Source organism: Neomonachus schauinslandi, chromosome 4, assembly GCF_002201575.2.
Source record: "Neomonachus schauinslandi chromosome 4, ASM220157v2, whole genome shotgun sequence".
NCBI classification, from domain to species: Eukaryota; Metazoa; Chordata; class Mammalia; order Carnivora; family Phocidae; genus Neomonachus; species Neomonachus schauinslandi.
Window position 1 is genome coordinate 52,553,958 of NC_058406.1, and position 18,256 is coordinate 52,572,213.

General features: G+C 43.8%; 1 protein-coding gene across 1 annotated transcript; it reads left to right on the plus strand.

Annotated features, from left to right (window-relative positions):
* The first annotated feature begins 3,294 nt into the window (after nucleotides 1-3,294).
* On the plus strand, nucleotides 3,295-17,795 carry LEPROT. The gene is made up of 4 exons (XM_021679970.1): nucleotides 3,295-3,386; nucleotides 8,231-8,306; nucleotides 14,051-14,237; nucleotides 15,943-17,795. Exons 1-4 carry the CDS (start codon nucleotides 3,371-3,373, stop codon nucleotides 16,057-16,059), a joined length of 396 nt encoding a protein of 131 aa, XP_021535645.1. The 5' UTR covers nucleotides 3,295-3,370; the 3' UTR covers nucleotides 16,060-17,795.
* Nucleotides 17,796-18,256: the final 461 nt, after the last annotated feature.

Below are 18,256 nucleotides of genomic sequence, written 5' to 3' on the forward strand. Positions count from 1 at the left end.
AGTGATAAAGATGTCTTTTGTTAATGAGGTGACTTTTGGAAAGCATCTAAGGATCCAGCTGGTTGCCAATGGAGCCAACCACGTTTTTAAGAGGGTTGGCACTTTCAGTCCTATCCCATGACCTTCGGGGAGGGGAGAGGGGCTGGAGGTTGAATCAGTTGCCAATGGCCAGTGATTTAATTGATTGTGTCTATGTAATGAAGCCTCCATAAAAACTCAGAAGAGGGGCGCCCGGGTGGCTCAGTTGGTTAGGCGACTGCCTTCGGCTCGGGTCATGATCCTGGAGTCCCAGCATCGAGTCCCACATCGGGGTCCCTGCTCAGTGGAGTCTGCTTCTCCCTCTGACCCTCCCCCCTCTCATGCTTGCTCTCTCTCTCAAATAAATAAAATCTTAAAAAAAAAAAAAAAAAACAACCCAGAAGCATTGGTTTCAGAGAGCTTCCAGTTGGTGAATACCTGGAGATGTGGACAGAAGGGTACACCTGGAGCGGGCACGTGAGCTCAGTGTCCTTTCCCCACACCTTGCCGTATCCATCTCTTCCATCTGGCTGTTCCTGAGTGGTTAGCCTTTTTTTTTTTTTTTTTTGACAGAGAGATAGACAGGAGAGCACAAGCAGAGGGAATGGCAGAGGGAGAGGGAGAAGCAGGCTCTGCACCGAGCAGGGAGCCCGATGCGGGACTCGATCCCAGGACCCTGGGATCGTGACCTGAGCCGAAGGCAGATGCTCAACCATCTGAGCCACCCAGGCACCCCGAGTGGATAGCCTTTTAAAATAAACCAGTGATCTAGTAAGCAAAATGTTTCTTTGAATTCTGTGAGCTGCTCTAGCAAATTAAACAGGAGGAGGTCCTGGGAACCTCTGATTTATAGCCAGTCCATCAGAAGTACAGGTAACAACCTCGACTTAAAACTGGTGTCTCAAGTCCAAGGTAGGTCAGAAGCATAGGTAACAACCTGGCTTGTGACTGGTGTCGGAGGGTGAGAGGTGCGGAGTCTCATAGGACTAAACCCTTAACCTATGGAATTTGATGCTATCTCCAGGTAGATAGTATCAAAATTGAACTGAATTGTAGGACACCCTGTTGGTGTCCAAGAATTGCTTGGTGTTGTGTGGGAAGTTTTCCTACCCCACCCCCAACCCCCTCCCACACACACTTAGAAATAAGGTCCAGGAACCTAATTTAGAGATGAATACTGTCTGCATTTTTCTGATTTCAGACATTACCCCTGAGCAAACACCTCATCTTTTTGCTTCTCACCATCTTTCAGTTTCTTACTGCTAAGCCTCAGGCACTCAAACCAAGCTGCACCTCTGAGGTAATGTCACTTTTCTCCAAAATCACTTCCCTTCTGTGGGACTGGCCTCAGGCTGACTTGGAAGGCTCCAGCAAACCTTTATATATGGCTTTTCAAACACTTGCTGGATGCCTGGGAATAGAAAGGGAAATGGGGAGATCTGACCCCATAGAAAATCCTAATCAATTAAGGGGGGAAAAGTCTGAACTTTCTCATGAGAGCAGCTTGGCACTATGGTAAAGGAGTTAAAAAGGACAGGCTTCCAGCCTATGGCTGGCTGATAGGCAGTTTCCCCTGAATGCTTTAACAGGTATTAGAAAGAATGTGATACTCAAAAGAGGGAAAAAAAACATTCTCAACAATTTTGAGTAGATTGCAGGCTACAAAGTAGAGCACAGTGTAATTCTGGACCTGCAGGGGTCTACAGTGAGCCAGGTATTAGCAACACAATGTTTTTAATAAGTGTACCTTACATCTATGAGGAGAAATGGGACAGGCTAGAAAAACAAATTCACAGTTTTCAAAAGGTAAACTGAATGGGGATCCTGAAAGGTGGTGGTGGTGAGAATTTGTACTTCTCAGGCAGCCAGGGGAACCCCTTTATCTTTCAGTCTCTTTGAAAATTAGAAAAAAGCAATAGAAAAGGGGCAGTAGTTCTCAGCTACAATGAGGCATAAGTGGCCTGTAATCCAACCTCCAAAGAGCTGGGAAGTCCTACCTTTTCTGAACCTCTTTTCATAAAGGTAAAATAAAGCACTGGATCAAATGGCTTTTAAGGTCTCTTCCAGATTGGCCCTACCAAGACAAAACCCCCCATTCCTGTGAGGAAAAGTAAGTACAAAATGGCCCCAGGAAGTTTAAATTGGCCTTGGTTACCTGCAGACTTTGAGGTCCTAAGGTCTAAGAATAATATTTATTTAAAGGTTCCTGAACGTTTCAGACGGAAAAGAGGTTATTGGTCTTCGTGTCTCTAAATAAACCAGGGTGTAAGGGAGAAAACGAGTGCTTGAAAAGTGTTAATAAGTTAGTATTAAGCAAGGCAAGTCCATGCAAATGCCAAGATCTTCAGGAGGGATGTCTCCTCGGGGCCTTTTCTCTGGTGCTCCCATCTCCAGCTCGGCCGCAGTCACAGGTAAACGCAGACCGGCACACACAGAAGCACGTTGGGGCTCAGAGAATAATGCTGCTCAGTAAGTCGGTGTCCCTTCCTTCCCTACCGATTGTAATTTCCCCCCTTCCTTCTCCCCATTTTCTCGTTCTCCACCCTCAGGCAGAGATTCCTTGTAGCCAGGAACCGCAATTCTGGGTCTTGGTTGCGCTGGACCTGAACTGGGTTGGCTGCGCTGGAGTGTCTTGGCCCGCGGACCCAGCGGTGCGGGAGGAGCCGAGGCCCCAGCCGACGGATTGAAGGAGTGAACGTGGGGCAGGTTCGGGGATTACCCGTAGGACTCAAGATCTAGGAGGAGGGCTCCAGCGGCAAGGTCGGGTTTACACGCTGAGACTGGGTTTCCAGGACAAGCTCAGGACCTGGATCACCGGGTGGGGCGGAACTCCGAGGGCTGGAGGCGGGGTTATGGGCGAACTGGGCGGGGCTTTGCGTGGCGCGGGCGGGGCTCTGCGTGGTGGGAGTGAGCTTGGGACCAGCTGGGATCCGGCTCTGAGTGGAGAGGGAGAGGCGAGGGGGGACCGGCGGGGGCGGGGCTCTGAGTGGCTAGGCCGGGAGAGATGGAGACCCCAGCGGCCGGGCTATATGCATTTGGAGTGAACTTGAAACCCACAAGGGACTGGCATGGGCGGGACTCTGCGTGGCGGATCCTGGACAAACAGGGGCGGGGCTGTGTGTGTCCGGGAGGGGCGGATCGGGACCGGCAGGGGCGGGGCTCGGCGCGGCGGGGCGTGGGCTTCAGGCGCCGGGGGGGGGGGGGGGGGGGCGGGGCGGGTCGGGACCGGCAGGGGTGGGGCTCCGTGCGAAGGGGCGGGCCCGGGAACCGCGGTGCGGTGCGTGGCCGGGTCTGGGCGGCAGCCGGGCCGTGGCAGGAAGCCGGAAGCAGCCGCGGCCCCAGCTCGGGAGACATGGCGGGCGTTAAAGGTATATCCGTGGCCCTCCAGCTCGCTCCCTGGTCCTGCGGTGGGGTGTCGCCTCCGTCCCGGGCTAAGCCTGGAGCTGCGCCTTCAGCGCGTGGGCAGGGAACGGCATCCCCCAGGCCCGCCGCCCTCCCTACCTCCCCGGGGTGGGGGTAGGCGTTCGCCCTCTCCCTTCGCCCCGCGGGGTGCGGGTGGAATCTCACTGGTCTTCACGCTCTTGCCCGGCTCTCCCGGGCCCTCCAGGCGGAGCCAGGAGCAGTGCCTTCCTGGGACATCCGGCTTGGCCTGGAGCATCACCTCCCCGCTCCTCAGTTCCTCGGAGCGCCCCCCCCCGCCCCCACCTCTGCCGAGTTTTAAACAGACTGGGTTTTCACTTCCTGACATGTCCACCCTAACGCCTCTCCTCCCTCTTCCTGCAGCTCCGCAGTTTCCCATTTCCTCCAGAGCAGCTATTGTCTCTAGTCTTCTCGGCACCGGGGCTCTTAATCTTCTCGGTACTGATGATTTTTCCAGTTGAGCAGAGTTGACTGCAGGCAACGGAAAGCCCCCAGAAATTCTGTATTTCTGTATTTCTCGTAGTTGTGGATTAGGTGGAATGTTATCGCTACTTTCTTTAGTGTTTGTGGACGGACAAGAAAGTAGTGTTTGCACAGTACGTTTTTGAATGGGGCAGTTAAAAAAGGGGATACCAAGAATACCCCTTCCCTTACCTGTATGCCTTTAGAGAAATGGGAGATGGCAGCGATGGGAGAGGCTATTGGAAGGCTTCCTGTTATTTTGGTGGGAAACCATTCGATTTCTAATGTTTGAATAGAGTAGTGTAACTTGTTTCTATGTTGGAATTATTGTCCTCTTTGGAATTTGTACCCAAGGATCTTCCCAGTTAATCAGTATCTGCTATAAACATGTATAGAGCATATTTGCATGCATGTGTGTGCACTCTGAAATTTGAGTATGTGAGCTCTTAGCGGCAGACACATTTTATCTTTATTTCTGGCTGACTTTTATATCAGTTTAGTAAATATGATACACTTGGATGGTGTCCAGTGTGTGACATGCCCATTTGAAGCCAATGCAGAACAGGTGACAAGTAGTATCTCAGTACTGCACTGTGCTGTTTAGTCATGCCCCCAAACTATCAAATAATAAAAATGGTTATGTGTGAATATGGTAGAAATTGTGATGTAGTGAAAAAGAAGATAGACTGAAGTGGGAAAGGACTAAGGGAAAGAAGCATTTTACAGATAGTTCACCTTTTATTGAGGGACTACAGTATGCTTATGACTTGGGATAAAAAGATAATAGTAATTTTGGGGTGACAGAACTGGAAATAATTATATTACTGTTGAAGTGTCCAAGACGTGCTTAGATAACAGGAGGAGCACAGTGATGGTGTTGTGGATTGAATTGTATCCCTCAAAAGAAATGGTCATGTTCTAACTCCCCAGTACCTGTGAATGTGACCTTATTTGGGAATAGGATCTTGGCACATGTTATCAAGGTAAGATGATGCTGGTTTAGAGTGTACCCTAATCCAATGACTGGTGTCCTTATAAAAAAGGAAATTTGAATGTAGAGACACAGGGAGAACACCACATGGAAACAGAGGCAAAAAGTAGAATGATGCAGGTAGATATCAAGAAGCACCAAAGATTGCCAGTGACCACCAGGAGTTAGGAAAAAGCAAGGAAAGATTCTTGCCTTAGAACCTTCAGAGGAAGTATGGCCCTGCCAACACCTTGATTAGAGATGTCAAGCCTCCAGAACTGTGAGAAAATAAAATCCTCTGGTTCTAAAGGGTCCAGTTCAGTACATTGTTAATAGCAGCCCCAGGAAACTAACACAAATGGGATTATTTAACCCTACTCCTGGGAGAAAGAGGACTGCTCTCACAAAAGAGGCAATTTTGCATTGAATCTAAAAAGGTCAGTAAGGTAAAGCCTTACCAAGGATGGAGCAAGGACGGAGTTTTTTAAGTGGAGAGAACATGTGCCAAACAACTCCGTAGGCTGTGAGAGCAGCTGTGAAGGGACGACACCATCTCTGTTTATTTGAGAGATCACTGCCGGCCCTGTGGAGGATGGATTGCAAGAGTCAACAGTTGGAGGCAGGTGTGAGATGATGAGGGCGGGTTCAAGGGAAGAGGGTGGACATCTCAGTCCCTTAGGGCTGCTCTAACAAAAATGCCAGAAACTGGGTGGCTTAAACAGCAAACGTTTATTTCTTAGTCCTGGATCCCGAGAAGTCCAAGATCAAGGTGTCAACAGATTCAGGGTCTGGTGAATGTCTGCTTCGTGAATCACAGACCGCTGTATTCTCTCTGTGTCCTCTTCACGTGGCAGAGCGGGCAAGGGAGCTCCGGAGTCCCATCCATGAGGGCCCCTCCTTCATGACCTAATCACCTCCCGGAAGCTTCATATACCATCACATTGGCACTAGGATTTAACATGAGTCTGGGGAGGGGATACACTCAGTCTATAGCAGTAGGTTTGAGTGACATTTGGGAGATTGAGTCACCTTGACTTGCTAATTTTCCCTAAGACAGAGTGTGATGATAGTGTTGGTTGGTCTTTCAAGATAGAACTTAAAGGGGCACCTGGGTGGCTCAGTCAGTTAAGCGTCTGCCTTCGGCTCAGGTCACGATCTGACCTGAGATGGGATGGAGCCCCACATCCGGCTCCCTGCTCAGTGGGGAGCCTGTTTCTCCCTCTCCCTCTGCCTGTTGCTCCCCCTGCTGTGCTTGCTCTCTCTGTCAAATAAATAAATAAAATCTTAAAAAAAAAAAAAAAGAACTTAAAGGGAAGAAGTGTGTTTGGAAGGAGAGGGTGGGATGTTTCAGTTTTACACATGTTGAATTTGAGGTCCTTGTTGGCTGCCCAAGCAGAGAAGTCCAGAGTGGAGCAGGAGGTGCAGGCCTAGTTCTTAGGACCTGTTCTGGGCTGCAGCATCAGATGTGGCTTGGCCCTTGTGGTACCAGGGAGCTTTGGGTTGAATGCAGTGTCTCAGTAGAAGTGTACAGTGGAAAGAAATGAAATTGGATTCCTGGTTAGATCCGACTTTAAAAGATGGCAGAGGATGTGATTCCCAAAAAAAGAAAAAAAAGAATCAGCTGGAGGTACATTTGTGACTCTTGAGAGATCAGTGTCACAGAAGAGAAAGAAGACATCTATGGTTCCTAGCTTTGAACGGTCTCCTGCAGGAGGGAGTGATGCAGATAGTCAGACACGGGGAAGGGACAGTGCCAACCGGGAAAAGACCATCTGTCATGAAAAATGTGAAAAGTTAATTTTGTAAGTTTTTCTTTAAAGAGTGACGTACTACATGGAAAAATATAAAAATTAAAATTGACAGCCCTTCCTTGTTCCCTAATGTCTGTATACTTGCAGATGTTTTTAAAAAGCACCTTGGCATCTTTCTATAAGACAGTCTCCCCAAATCTCTTAAAAGGAAGCAATCAAAATGTTAATTAAGTTACTGAATAATTTTGAGCAGTATGGATTTTTTCAGAAGGAAATTTGGCTAAATTGTGTCCTGTGCTTTGGGTTTATACCTTTAGGAAAGAACGTTGCTAAAATGAGCAGATACCTTCATCAGGCAACCTTTCTTTATGGAGCACCTCCTTTTGCCAGACACTTCCCATAGATTATCTCCTTTATTTCCCATCAGCTCCATGATAAGGTGAGAAATCAGATGGAGAGAGATTTTATTCTATTTATTTTCATTTATTTATTCCCATTTCACAGGTGAGAAATCAGAAGGAGAGAGGTTCAGTTTCTCTCTCAGGTCACACAACCAGTTGGTGGCAGTGTTAAGATTTGAACGCCTGTTGGTGGTGACTCAGAGCTCAAGATTGTTTAACGGCCCTAATGCTCTGTCTCCCACTCAGCAGAGTTACAAGGACAAATACGTTCCTGCCCCCTCAGAGATTAGTGTTGAACAGATGCAGGGAATAAATATTTTATTTGGTGGATACTAGTTGGGGATAATTTTCTAGGAAGACATGAAAGCAGTCTTCAAATACTTGAAGTACTGTGGTTGGGGGAGGCAAAATGATCAAAGGGTATGTATATTACTGTAAGGCAGTTTGGGATATAATTTAAAGAGAGGATTTTCAGCATTTGGATACTGTCAGAGGAAATGATCTGCCTCAGGCGGTCGTGAGTTCCCTTCACTGGAGTTGTGCAGACAGGCTGGCTGGCCTCTTGTAATGAAAAGAGGGAATTTATGTATTAGATAGGGGTTGGGAAATGCTTGAGACCTTTCTCACCTAATGATTTTAAAGTGGTGGGCATCGGCAGTCATTTGCCAGTCAAATGTGACATCAGCTAATGAAATAGGTAAATCACTATCTTCGCTTAAATTGGGAACCTTTTAATTCTTTCTTTAATTGAATGTTTTTATTGAGATATAAGTCACATACAATAAAATTAACCCTTTTAAAGTGTAAAATTGGGGGCACCTGGGTGGTTCAGTCAGTTAAGCGTCTGCCTTCTGCTCAGGTCATGACCCCAGGGTCCTGGGTTTGAGCCCCACATCGGGCTCTGTGCTCAGCGGGGAGCCTGCTTCTCACTCTCCCTCTGCTGCTCCCCCTGCTTGTGCTCTCTCTCTCTCTGTCAAATAAATAAATAAAATCTTTAAAAAAAAAAAGTGTAAAATTCTGTGGTTTTTAGTATATTCACAAGGTTGTGCAACCATCACTACTGGTTAATAACAGAACATTTCATCACCCGCAGTAGAAACTCCATACCCATTAGTAGGCACTCCCCATTCCTCCCCTCCTCCCCTGCTCCCCTAGCCCCTGGCAACCACTGATCTGGGATCTTTAACTCTTGGTTTTATTTTTCACAGCTCTCGTGGCATTATCCTTCAGTGGGGCTATTGGACTGACTTTTCTCATGCTGGGATGTGCCTTAGAAGATTATGGGTAAGTTATCATCTCAAAAAGAACTATTCCTGTTTTTGTACCTTCGACACCGTTAGTATGAGTGTTAGCAAGTTTGGTCAGTGTAGCACCAGGCTCTCACCAATGAGTTAGTGAAGTCCAGGTCCCTTCACGGGTCAGTTGTATCTGTACAGAGAGAAAAGCTCTTTTTAAACTTGAGGTATTCATTTAGTAAGCATTGACTGAGCACCTACTCTGGAGCAGCTGGGGATACAAGAATGAAGAGACACAGTCCTGTCCTCAAGGAGCTCACAGTTCTAGTTGTGCCTGAGAGGCAGGCAGGCAACTATCCAGTTGATCTGTAGTGGAGTTGAGTGCAAAGGACACTGAGTGCTTTGAAAAGGCGTATTTGAGTCTCCCTGGGAGAGTCAGGGAGGGCTGCAGAGAAGCAGTGCTCTTTAAGCCAAGACGTGGTGCCTGATAAGAGTTTGTGGGACTGATGAGTTAGGGGAGGGCATTCCAGGCAGAGGGAACATTCAACAAAATTTCTTTATTCAGCAGCTGTTGGTCGAGTGCTTACCATGTACCAGCCACCATTACGGGAATGGAGGATTAAGGAATAAGAGAACCGAGGCCCTGCTCTCTTAGAGTGTATATTTCAGTGGGGGAGACAGACAATAAACAGATTCAAAAATGTCCATTCTGTCAGTGGCAGAAATGTTATGAAGAATAAAGGGTAAAGGGTACAGATGCCTGGGAGAGAGTGGTCAGGGCAGGCCTCTCGGAGAGGGTACCATGTGAGCAGAAATGTAGAGGAAATAAGGAAGCAGGCCATGCAGACAACTGGGGAAAGAGGACTTTGGGCAGTAGGGAAGTCCTATGCTGAGGCTCACAGACATGAGAGCATATAGATTGTTGAGGAAACCATATGTGGTTCATTATGGTAGAGCATAGAGTGTAGCTGGGATGGGCAGCAAGAAGGGTTGTTCAAGGATGTGGAATCAGTCAGTCTTTAGGGCACTGTATGCCATGTAAAGGAGGTGAGATTTTATACTTCAGGCAGTAGGAGCTGGAGAAGTATCTCGAGAATAGGTTTAGAGGGTGAGGGGGTTTATGTTTTAAGAAGGTCAGTCTGGCCCCAGTGTGAGCATGGGTAGCAAGGTGCTGAGAGTGCAGTCAGGGTGAGTAGCAGGGCACTGCTGTCATAAATCAAGCAAAATGTAGGGCCGTGGCAGTAGCAGTGGGAAGAAAGGAAGGAGAGAGATCCAGCTTGGCAGAACTAACAGGTTTTGTTAACTGATGTCAGGGTTCAGCAAGGGGAGAGGGTTTGGGGTTGCCTCCCAGGTGATTGGCTTGAGCAACTAACTGCACAGAAGATGATGGAACTAACTTAAACCAACTGGAGCGAGTCAGTAGGATATTGATGAGTTCAAATCTCTCACCCCAGGGGCGCCTGGGTGGCTCAGTCGGTTGGGCGTCTGCCTTTAGCTCAGGTCATGATCCCAGGGTCCTGGGATCGAGCCCCACATTGGGCTCCCTGCTCAGCAGGAAACCTGCTTCTCCCTCTCCCTTTGCCCCTGCCCCTACTCGTGCTCTCTCGCTCGCGCTCTCTCTAATAAATAAATAAAAACTTAAAAAAGAAAAAATCTCTCACCCCAGTCCTGGCCAGCTATCACAGAAATTGTGTATACACAAGAGGGAGCCAGTTATAAGCAATAACTGACATTAGTCCAGAGCGTTTGTAGCTATTACCGGAGTCTAGTTTTAAGGATCTAAGTTATCCTCATTTCTAACTGGAGAACCAAAGCCCATAGTGGTTAAAGACTTAACCCAAATTGCACAGCCTTAAGTGACTCCTGTTCAGTTTGGACTCGGGTTCTGAATCTCTTGACCATTATTCGTAACCAACTCTAAATCCAGGTGTTTTAATTCTCTGTGATCTCTGTAAGGTTAAGAAAAAAATGAGACATTACTGCTACGACAAAGAAATTAGTTTTGTATCTTAACGATGATAACCCAGGATTATCATCTACATTAGGAGTCAGCAAACTGGCGCACAGGCCAAACAGGCCTGATGCCTGTTTTTGTAATTAACATTTTATCGGAACTCAGCGACGCTCATTTATGTACTATCTTTGGCTACTTTTCTACTACAGGGACAGAGTAGTTGAGAGAGAGAGCTTGCAGCTTGTAAAGTCTAAAATATTTACTATTTGGTCTTCGCAGAAGTTTGCCAATCTCTGGCTTATGTTTTCTGAAGAGTTAACATTTAATATTTAAATTTTGTGTATAAACAAGGTTGCTTCTATATTTTTTTTTTTTTAAAGATTTTATTTATTTATTTGAGACAGAGAGAGCACATGAGAGGGGGGAGGGTCAGAGGGAGAAGCAGGCTCCCCGCCAAGCAGGGAGCCCGATGCGGGACTCGATCCAGGGACTCCAGGATCATGACCTGAGCCGAAGGCAGTTGCTTAACCAACTGCGCCACCCAGGCGCCCCAAGGTTGCTTCTATATTAACAGTTCTTATAGTTGACTATTGATGGCTTACTGTGAATGGGAGCTTAGTCTCCTACGTTGTTTTACAGAAAACTCTCACTGTGTTCTAGGAAGAATTAAAAGCTCCTGGCTGTGGGCATGTCAGGTCCCAGCTGGATCTATTCCAGACCTCTTCTCCTCTCTGTATCTCCATTTCCTCACTGGTAAAATAAGGACTTTGAACTAGAGAATCTCTAAAGGCCCCTTCACTGATACTGTTTGGTGATTCTTGAGACACACAAAAATCCCTATAATTTGAAATTAGGAGTTAAAATTCAATGTGTACATCCTGAGTCCTCTTGATGAAGGTTCCTTTCCCTTCTTGCTTTCTGGTGACTATCCTGCACTTCTAATCTGTGGCTGAAATAAGCTTTCATCACAGTGTAGCTTTGCCACAACTTCTGCGTAGAGGTGCTGGCTATCAGGGTGGATCTCTGTTGTGGTGCTATGTGTTTCTGTGATGTGGATATATAAACGTGAGTAGAGACTGTGCTTTTTTTCGCTTAAGGAATGAAGCATAATAAACATCTACCTGATGGAGAAACATATTTTTGAAGTAGTTATAGAGAAAATGTAATTGAATAGCAGATGGCAATTTTTAAAATAATGCAAAAATTACAGTATTAGAGTTGCCTCTTACAGTAAAGGCTATCTAAAATTTTTGCTAGTAAGCATATTTATTTTTATAACTTTCATACTTAAAATTCATTTTGTTGATTCAGTAAGTATTAATGGAATACCTCATTCTAGGCATTGGAGATAAATGGTGGTTGATTAAGACAAATTAGATTCTTGTTCTCATAACAAGGAAATATCAAATAGGGATAAGTGTGTGCAAAAAGTTAAGAGGGCTATGTGCTTAAGGATAACTTGAAGTATTTAAAATGGATGGTCAGTTTTATTTCACGTAGCATGATATCCTCTGTGTTCATCCATGTCATCACAAATGCAAGATCTCATTCTTTTTTATGGCTGAGTAATATTTGTGTGTGTGTGGGGGGGGTGTATGTATCTATCTCTCATATCTTCTTTATCCCTTCATCTATTGATGGACTTTTGGGTTACTTCTGTATTCTGGCTATTATAAATAATGCTGCAGTGAACATAAATATGCATATGTCTTTTTCAAATTAGTGTTTTTTTGTTTTCTTTGGGTAGATACCCAGTAGTGGAATTACTGGATCATATGATAACTCTGATTTTTTTTTTTTTTTTTGAGGAACCTCCATACTGTTTTCCACAGTGGTCGCACCAATTTACATTCCTATCAGCAGTGCACAAGGGTTCCCTTTTCTCCACATTCTTGCCAATACTTGTTTTATTTTGTCTTTTTGATACTAGCCATTCTGACAGGTGTAAGATAATATCTCATTGTGGCTTTGATTTGCATTTCCCTGATGTTGAGTGATGTTGAGCATCTTTTCATGTGTCTGTTGGCCATCTCTATTTCTTCTTTGGAAAAATACCTGTTCAGGTCCTCTGCCCTTCTTAAATTGGATTACTTGGGGGTTTTTTTGGTGTTGAATTGTATAAGTTCTTTATATATTTAGGATATTAACATCTTACCGGATATATTATTTGCAAATATTTTCTCCCATTCATTAGGTTACCTTTTCATTTTATTAATGGTTTCCTTCACTGTGCAAAAGGTTTTTATTTTTTATTTTATTTTTTTTAAAGATTTTATTTATTTGAGAGAGAGAGAATGAAAGAGAGAGCACATGAGAGGGGGGAGGGTCAGAGGGAGAAGCAGACTCCCTGCCGAGCAGGGAGCCTGATGCGGGACTTGATCCAGGGAATCCAGGATCATGACCTGAGCCGAAGGCAGTCGCTTAACCAACTGAGCCACCCAGGCGCCCCAAAAGGTTTTTATTTTAATGTAGTCCCAGTAGTTTAATTTTGCTTTTGTTTCCCTTGCCTGTGGAGACATATCTAGGAAAATGTTACTAAGGCTGATGTCAGAGATTATTGCCTGTGTTTTCTTCTAGGAGTTTTATGGTTTCAGATGTCACTTTTAGGTCTTTAGTCCATTTTGAGTCTATTTTTATATATGATGTAAGAAAGTGGTCCAGTTTCATTCATTTGCATGTAGCTATTCAGTTTTCCTGCCACCATTTATTGACGAGAACAAGCTGATGGTTGGGTTGGGAGGTGGAGGGATGGGCAGAATGGGTGAAGGGCACTGGGAGATGCAGGCTTCCAGTTATGGAATGAATAAGTCATGGGGTTAAAAGGCACAGCATAGGAAATAGAGTCAGTGGCATCATAATAGTGATCTATAGAGACAGGTGGTAGCTACACTTGTGAACATAGCATAATGTATAGACTTGTTGAATCACTGTGTTGTACACCTGAAAACTAATGTAACATTGTGTGTCGACTATACTTCAATAAAAAAAAAAATAATAATAATAATAAATAAATAAAATTGAATGGTTAGGGAGAGCCACTTGTAGAAGGAGACCTCTCAGTTTAGATTACATAAGAAGGAGCCAGACAGTGTGAAGAGCAGGAGGGGAGCATTCCAAGCAGAGGGCATGGCTAGTGCAGAAGCCTTAGAAGTGTTTAAGGAACAGAAAAAAGGCTGGTGTGGTTACTGAGTGGATGAAGAGAAGATGGCACAAAATGAATGGATCATACAAAGCTTTGTAGGCCAGGGCAAGGAATCTGGGTTTTTCTAAGCCACTGAAGGGTTTCCAACATGCATATACTCAAAAGACCTCTACTGAATTAGCATGTTCAAAGCACTGTACTGTGTTCTGTAGGGAAAGCAAAGATAACTAGGTGAAGTCATCTTCACTAAGTGAAGATTCTGTTTTTAAGAAATTACATCTCAGGGGGCGCCTGGGTGGCTCAGTCCTGGGATCCTGCTCAGCGGGGAGCCTGTTTCTCCTTCTGCCTGCAGCTCCCCCTGCTTGTGCTCTCTGTCAAATAAATAAATAAAATCTTAAAAAAAAAAAATTACAGCTCACTAATAACAGAAAACAATAAAGATTCTAGATTACCCGTTGTATAGTTGTTTTTTTTTTTAACACCATGTAAACTATCTACATATTAACGGACTAGTAATTTTTAATCCTTACATCTTATCTGTTCCTGGTATAAATCATCTCATGTACGAGTATTGACAACGAAATGAATGATCGTTTGACCTAGACAGTGAAGATGCTTCTGACTTTGAAATGGCAGCGTGTCTTTAAAATGTAACCGTAACTTCTCTTTCTGCGTTTCTTCTGGGTCCACCTGACAGCGTTTACTGGCCCTTGTTTGTCCTGATATTTCACGTCATCTCTCCCATCCCCCATTTCATTGCCAAAAGAGCAACTTATGACTCGGACGCCACAAGTAGCGCCTGCCGGGAGCTGGCGTATTTTTTCACTACTGGAATTGTTGTCTCTGCCTTTGGATTTCCTGTTATTCTTGCCCGTGTGTCTGTGGTAAGTTTTGTCTTCTATTGTTTTGCCCAGTTGTTGCTGAGTTTACTTCAAAGGCCTGTGTCCAGAACAGCGATTTCGTTTCCAGTGCTTAGGCTTAATACTCAAATCCAGATGTGTTTTTAGTTTCTCTCTTCCATCGTAGATCTCCTTCTCAGTGTCTTGGCCATGTTTTCCGAATGCTCTCTTTGTTTCTCTCACAACTTTTAGCCAGACCATGTGATTTCTTGCTTTTTCGACTTTAAGCTATTTTCTGGAATTGTGCTTAAGTCCTTGCCTCTTAGGGCAATCCACAGAGACCATGATAGCAATGCTCTTCTGGTTCCAAAGTGAGCATTATATCACATTTTTCTCCTGCAAGTAGGATCATGGACACAATTTTCAACCCAATACAGTTGGCATATTTTGAGGGACAACTACACGGCCTCTAGAAGATACAGTGAATAAGATGCCGTCTTCACAGCTAATACAAAATTTTTCTTTTTGTCTCCAAAACACATGTTGTGGGTGTAATTTATTCACTTCTTTGACATTCACTGTCTTTCGTCCTACTTGCTTTTATTTCCCCTCACTACATACTGTTTCAATTTCATGAAACTCTTATTTGGGGCATTGGATATCTTACTTGGGGCATTGAATCTTTGGAACATCTGCTTTTTGTAAGATACCAGGAATAAGAGCTAGACACTGTCTCTGTTCCAGAGAGCACAGAAACTAGCCTGAAGGGTAAGTACACTATAAACGTATTATGTGTGGTAATTGAAACATGATCACAACACCATACGAGCACCAGGAAGAGAGAAATTCCAACTGGCATTTGATGTAGGCCTGTAAGGATAAATAAGGTTTTGATTAAAGTAGGGAAGGCTGTTATATGGAATGGCACCCAAGTGTGAAAAGGCAGTATGTGGTATAAAGAACAGTTCAGTATGATGGAGCCAAAAGGATGTGGTTGAGATCGAGGCTAGAGAGGCTGGTGAAGCCCAGTTGGGCAGGCCCTTGAATGCCATGCCAGTCTGAACTCTTATCTAGATAATGGAGAAGCATTGAAGGTTTTTGAATGCAAAATTGCCATGACCTTGTTCTTCTTGTGCCTTAGAATAGTGCTTCTTATGTTTGGCTGTAAGGATTTCTGTTTTTATGCATCATGTTTTTTGAAGAACCCCTTTCATTGAGGTTTTCTTTCTACTGGTTAAATTAAAACAAAAAATGCCCACTAGAGGGTACTCTCATCCCCTCCTGTGCCTCTGTAGAACCATCTGCCAAGCTGCAAAACTGTTTTCATTGGTATGCAGATTATTATTTAAAGCTTAAAAAAGAAACAGACCAATCCATAACTCTCCAATTCCTATTTTTCTGAAAGAAGGCAATGGGTATAGAACTTTTAGTACCCAATATTATAATTGGACCCTTTATGTTCTGGCTGCTTGTATTTTACTTAAGGCAATCATCGTCTACGAAAAACAAGTCGAGAAATATGTCTAATGGGGAAAATGATAAGGATGATACAGACTTAATTATCAAGCCTCATGAAGTAATTAGGCTAATTACTGAATAGTTCACTGTCTCCCGCCTATTACATTATTAAGCCTTTTAGCAGTTTCATGTAATATTTCATTGGATGATTCTAATGCAGAAAATAACAGAGACTTTCAAAGAATGCAATATGAAGAAAGTAAAGATTTAATCCTCTTTTCTTGTGTTTCAGATCAAATGGGGAGCCTGTGGCCTTGTGCTGGCAGGCAATGCAGTCATTTTCCTTACAATTCAAGGTTTTTTCCTTGTATTTGGAAGAGGAGATGATTTTAGCTGGGAGCAGTGGTAGCACTTTATTCTGATAAAATGCATTTTATTTCTTAGAAGTCATACTATATGTATTTGTGTGCACATGTGGCCTTTTATTATGAAATTTCATATGCTATTTTTTTTATACCTTTATATCCTATTCACTGTAAGAAGGACTACATGAGAAAAAGATTAGTTTTATTTCCAGCCAACAGACCTCTCCCTTTTCTCAAGTTGAATTATGTTACTTGTTGGGCTGTTCATATACTAATGGTGCTCTCAGAAAACACATGAACACAGTCTTGTAGATAGCTGCTCACTTGTGCAGTGCACCTTTTGCCCGGGGATGTGCCTGGGTAGGCAGGTAACACTGGAGCGAGTCTCCATTCTGCCCAGGACTTCCAAGATGTACTTGTGGCCCAGAGAGACGGAGGTGGCTCCCTCTTTGTGTTGTCGATAGATCCTTGCTTCTCAAAGTGCGGTCCGTACAGCACCAGCCTCTCCCAGGAGCCAATACGTCCAGAATCAGAGGCCCCACCAGGGACCCAGCGCATTTTGGATGAGATCCCAAGGGAATTATATGTACATGCAAGTGTGATAAGTGCCGTCACAGAGGAATACTTATCACATCTAGCATCCTTGTCTTCCCTTTGGCTGAACCACTTAATCTCTCTGGGCATTAAGCGGCTCATTTGTAAAAATTGTTTTCCGAGTCTCTTTGGTATTTGTGAAACGTCCAAACCGATAATCTCGTTCCTCACGTTTGTGGAACTGTTCTCACACTGTCTGAAAGGCAGTGGCTGTTTGCACAGTGCTGGGGGAACAGAATCGCCCCAGAGCCCCACTGGCATGCACCGAGGGAGCCAGGCTTGAGCCAGTCCCTGCTTTAGCAGGGTGGGCAAGAGCAGACAGGTAATACTGTTTCATTTCCCTTTATAATCACACACTTCTCCCCAGCTCCTTCTCTGTGATGCTGTCCACCTCCACCCTCCCAAACACACACACTCCCCGCAGTTCCGACTTGCCCTTACTTCCTCACGGCTCTGCCTCTTCCTCTCTATAGAGCCATGGAGCCAAGTAAGCAGGCAGAGGGTGAGCTGCTTAATTTTCTTCACATGTTGATGTACTTACTGTCTTTCATGCCTTGTAGATCTATAAAACATCTTATGCCACTTTTAAATGAATCATTGGGAATACCTGTCACGCTGGCTCCTCTAAGCAGTTTTTCTAGCTCAACTTTTTGTCCCAAGGTCTGTTGAGAAAGGGAAATATGGGAACTAGAACCACTTGGTGAGAATATAATGACTTCAAAGCATTGTGAATGTGTGGTAACTGATACACATTGAAAACACTGAAATTTTGAAGTTCGGAATCTGAGGAATTAGTATATATTTTCATATTCTGGAGTGATCTGGGACCAGGAGAAGAGAATGGTGATACCTAAGAGGACAGTGTGCAGTTATATTTTGGCCTTGTGCATGATCTTTTGTTTTCAAAGTTCTATGTACATACAGAATTGTTGATGTTACTTCCAGTATTTATACTAGAAAAATTATATAGACACTTTATAATTTTAACCAGCATTTTTAATAACACTTGCACTTATTTTATTGTAATAAATTTCTCTTTTAACACAAAAGAAAGTTTAATTTCAAAAGTCTTTATTCTGATGTAGCCTTGCTTAAAAGATAAAGTGAGAATCTCTTGGTGTTCTGAAACGGGCAGTTTGAGCAATAGATTATTGCTCAGTTATAGCAATAAATTTTAAGATACCATTTTGAGTGTCTTGTTGGCTTGTGATAATATTTCTTTTCCTAAAATGGAAATAATGTTTAATTTATATTCCCCTTCTGCAAAAGTATCTTTGTTACTTATACATATTTCAAATAACCAAGGTAGCCTTAATATGTAGCCTTAAAGCATTGCCTCTTGATTGTATTTCCAGAATGATATAAAGTACTTGAATAGAGAATATTTGTAACTCTTCCCTAATAATGGAATGGGTTTATTGAAGTGATATATAGTAGAATTTGCTCTGTGTTTAAAAACAAACATTTATTCTTAGTGCTTAAGTGTCAATTAAATAATAAATGTCGATAGGAAGTATTACCATGTATGAATGTACAATACAAAAGTTTCCTTTTGATGACACAAGTGTTGGGGATTTTTTTTTCCTTTATAAAAGGTTCGTTTTTTTTCTGTATACCTTAGAAAATATTTTGGAGATTCAGAGCACA

Excerpts from the sequence above, each read along its gene's own strand:
- LEPROT (XM_021679970.1), top strand. Across the intron at positions 8,307-14,050 it reads TGTGCCTTAGAAGATTATGG|CGTTTACTGGCCCTTGTTTG; the intron begins GTAAGTTATCAT and ends TCCACCTGACAG. Across the intron at positions 14,238-15,942 it reads TTCTTGCCCGTGTGTCTGTG|ATCAAATGGGGAGCCTGTGG; the intron begins GTAAGTTTTGTC and ends CTTGTGTTTCAG.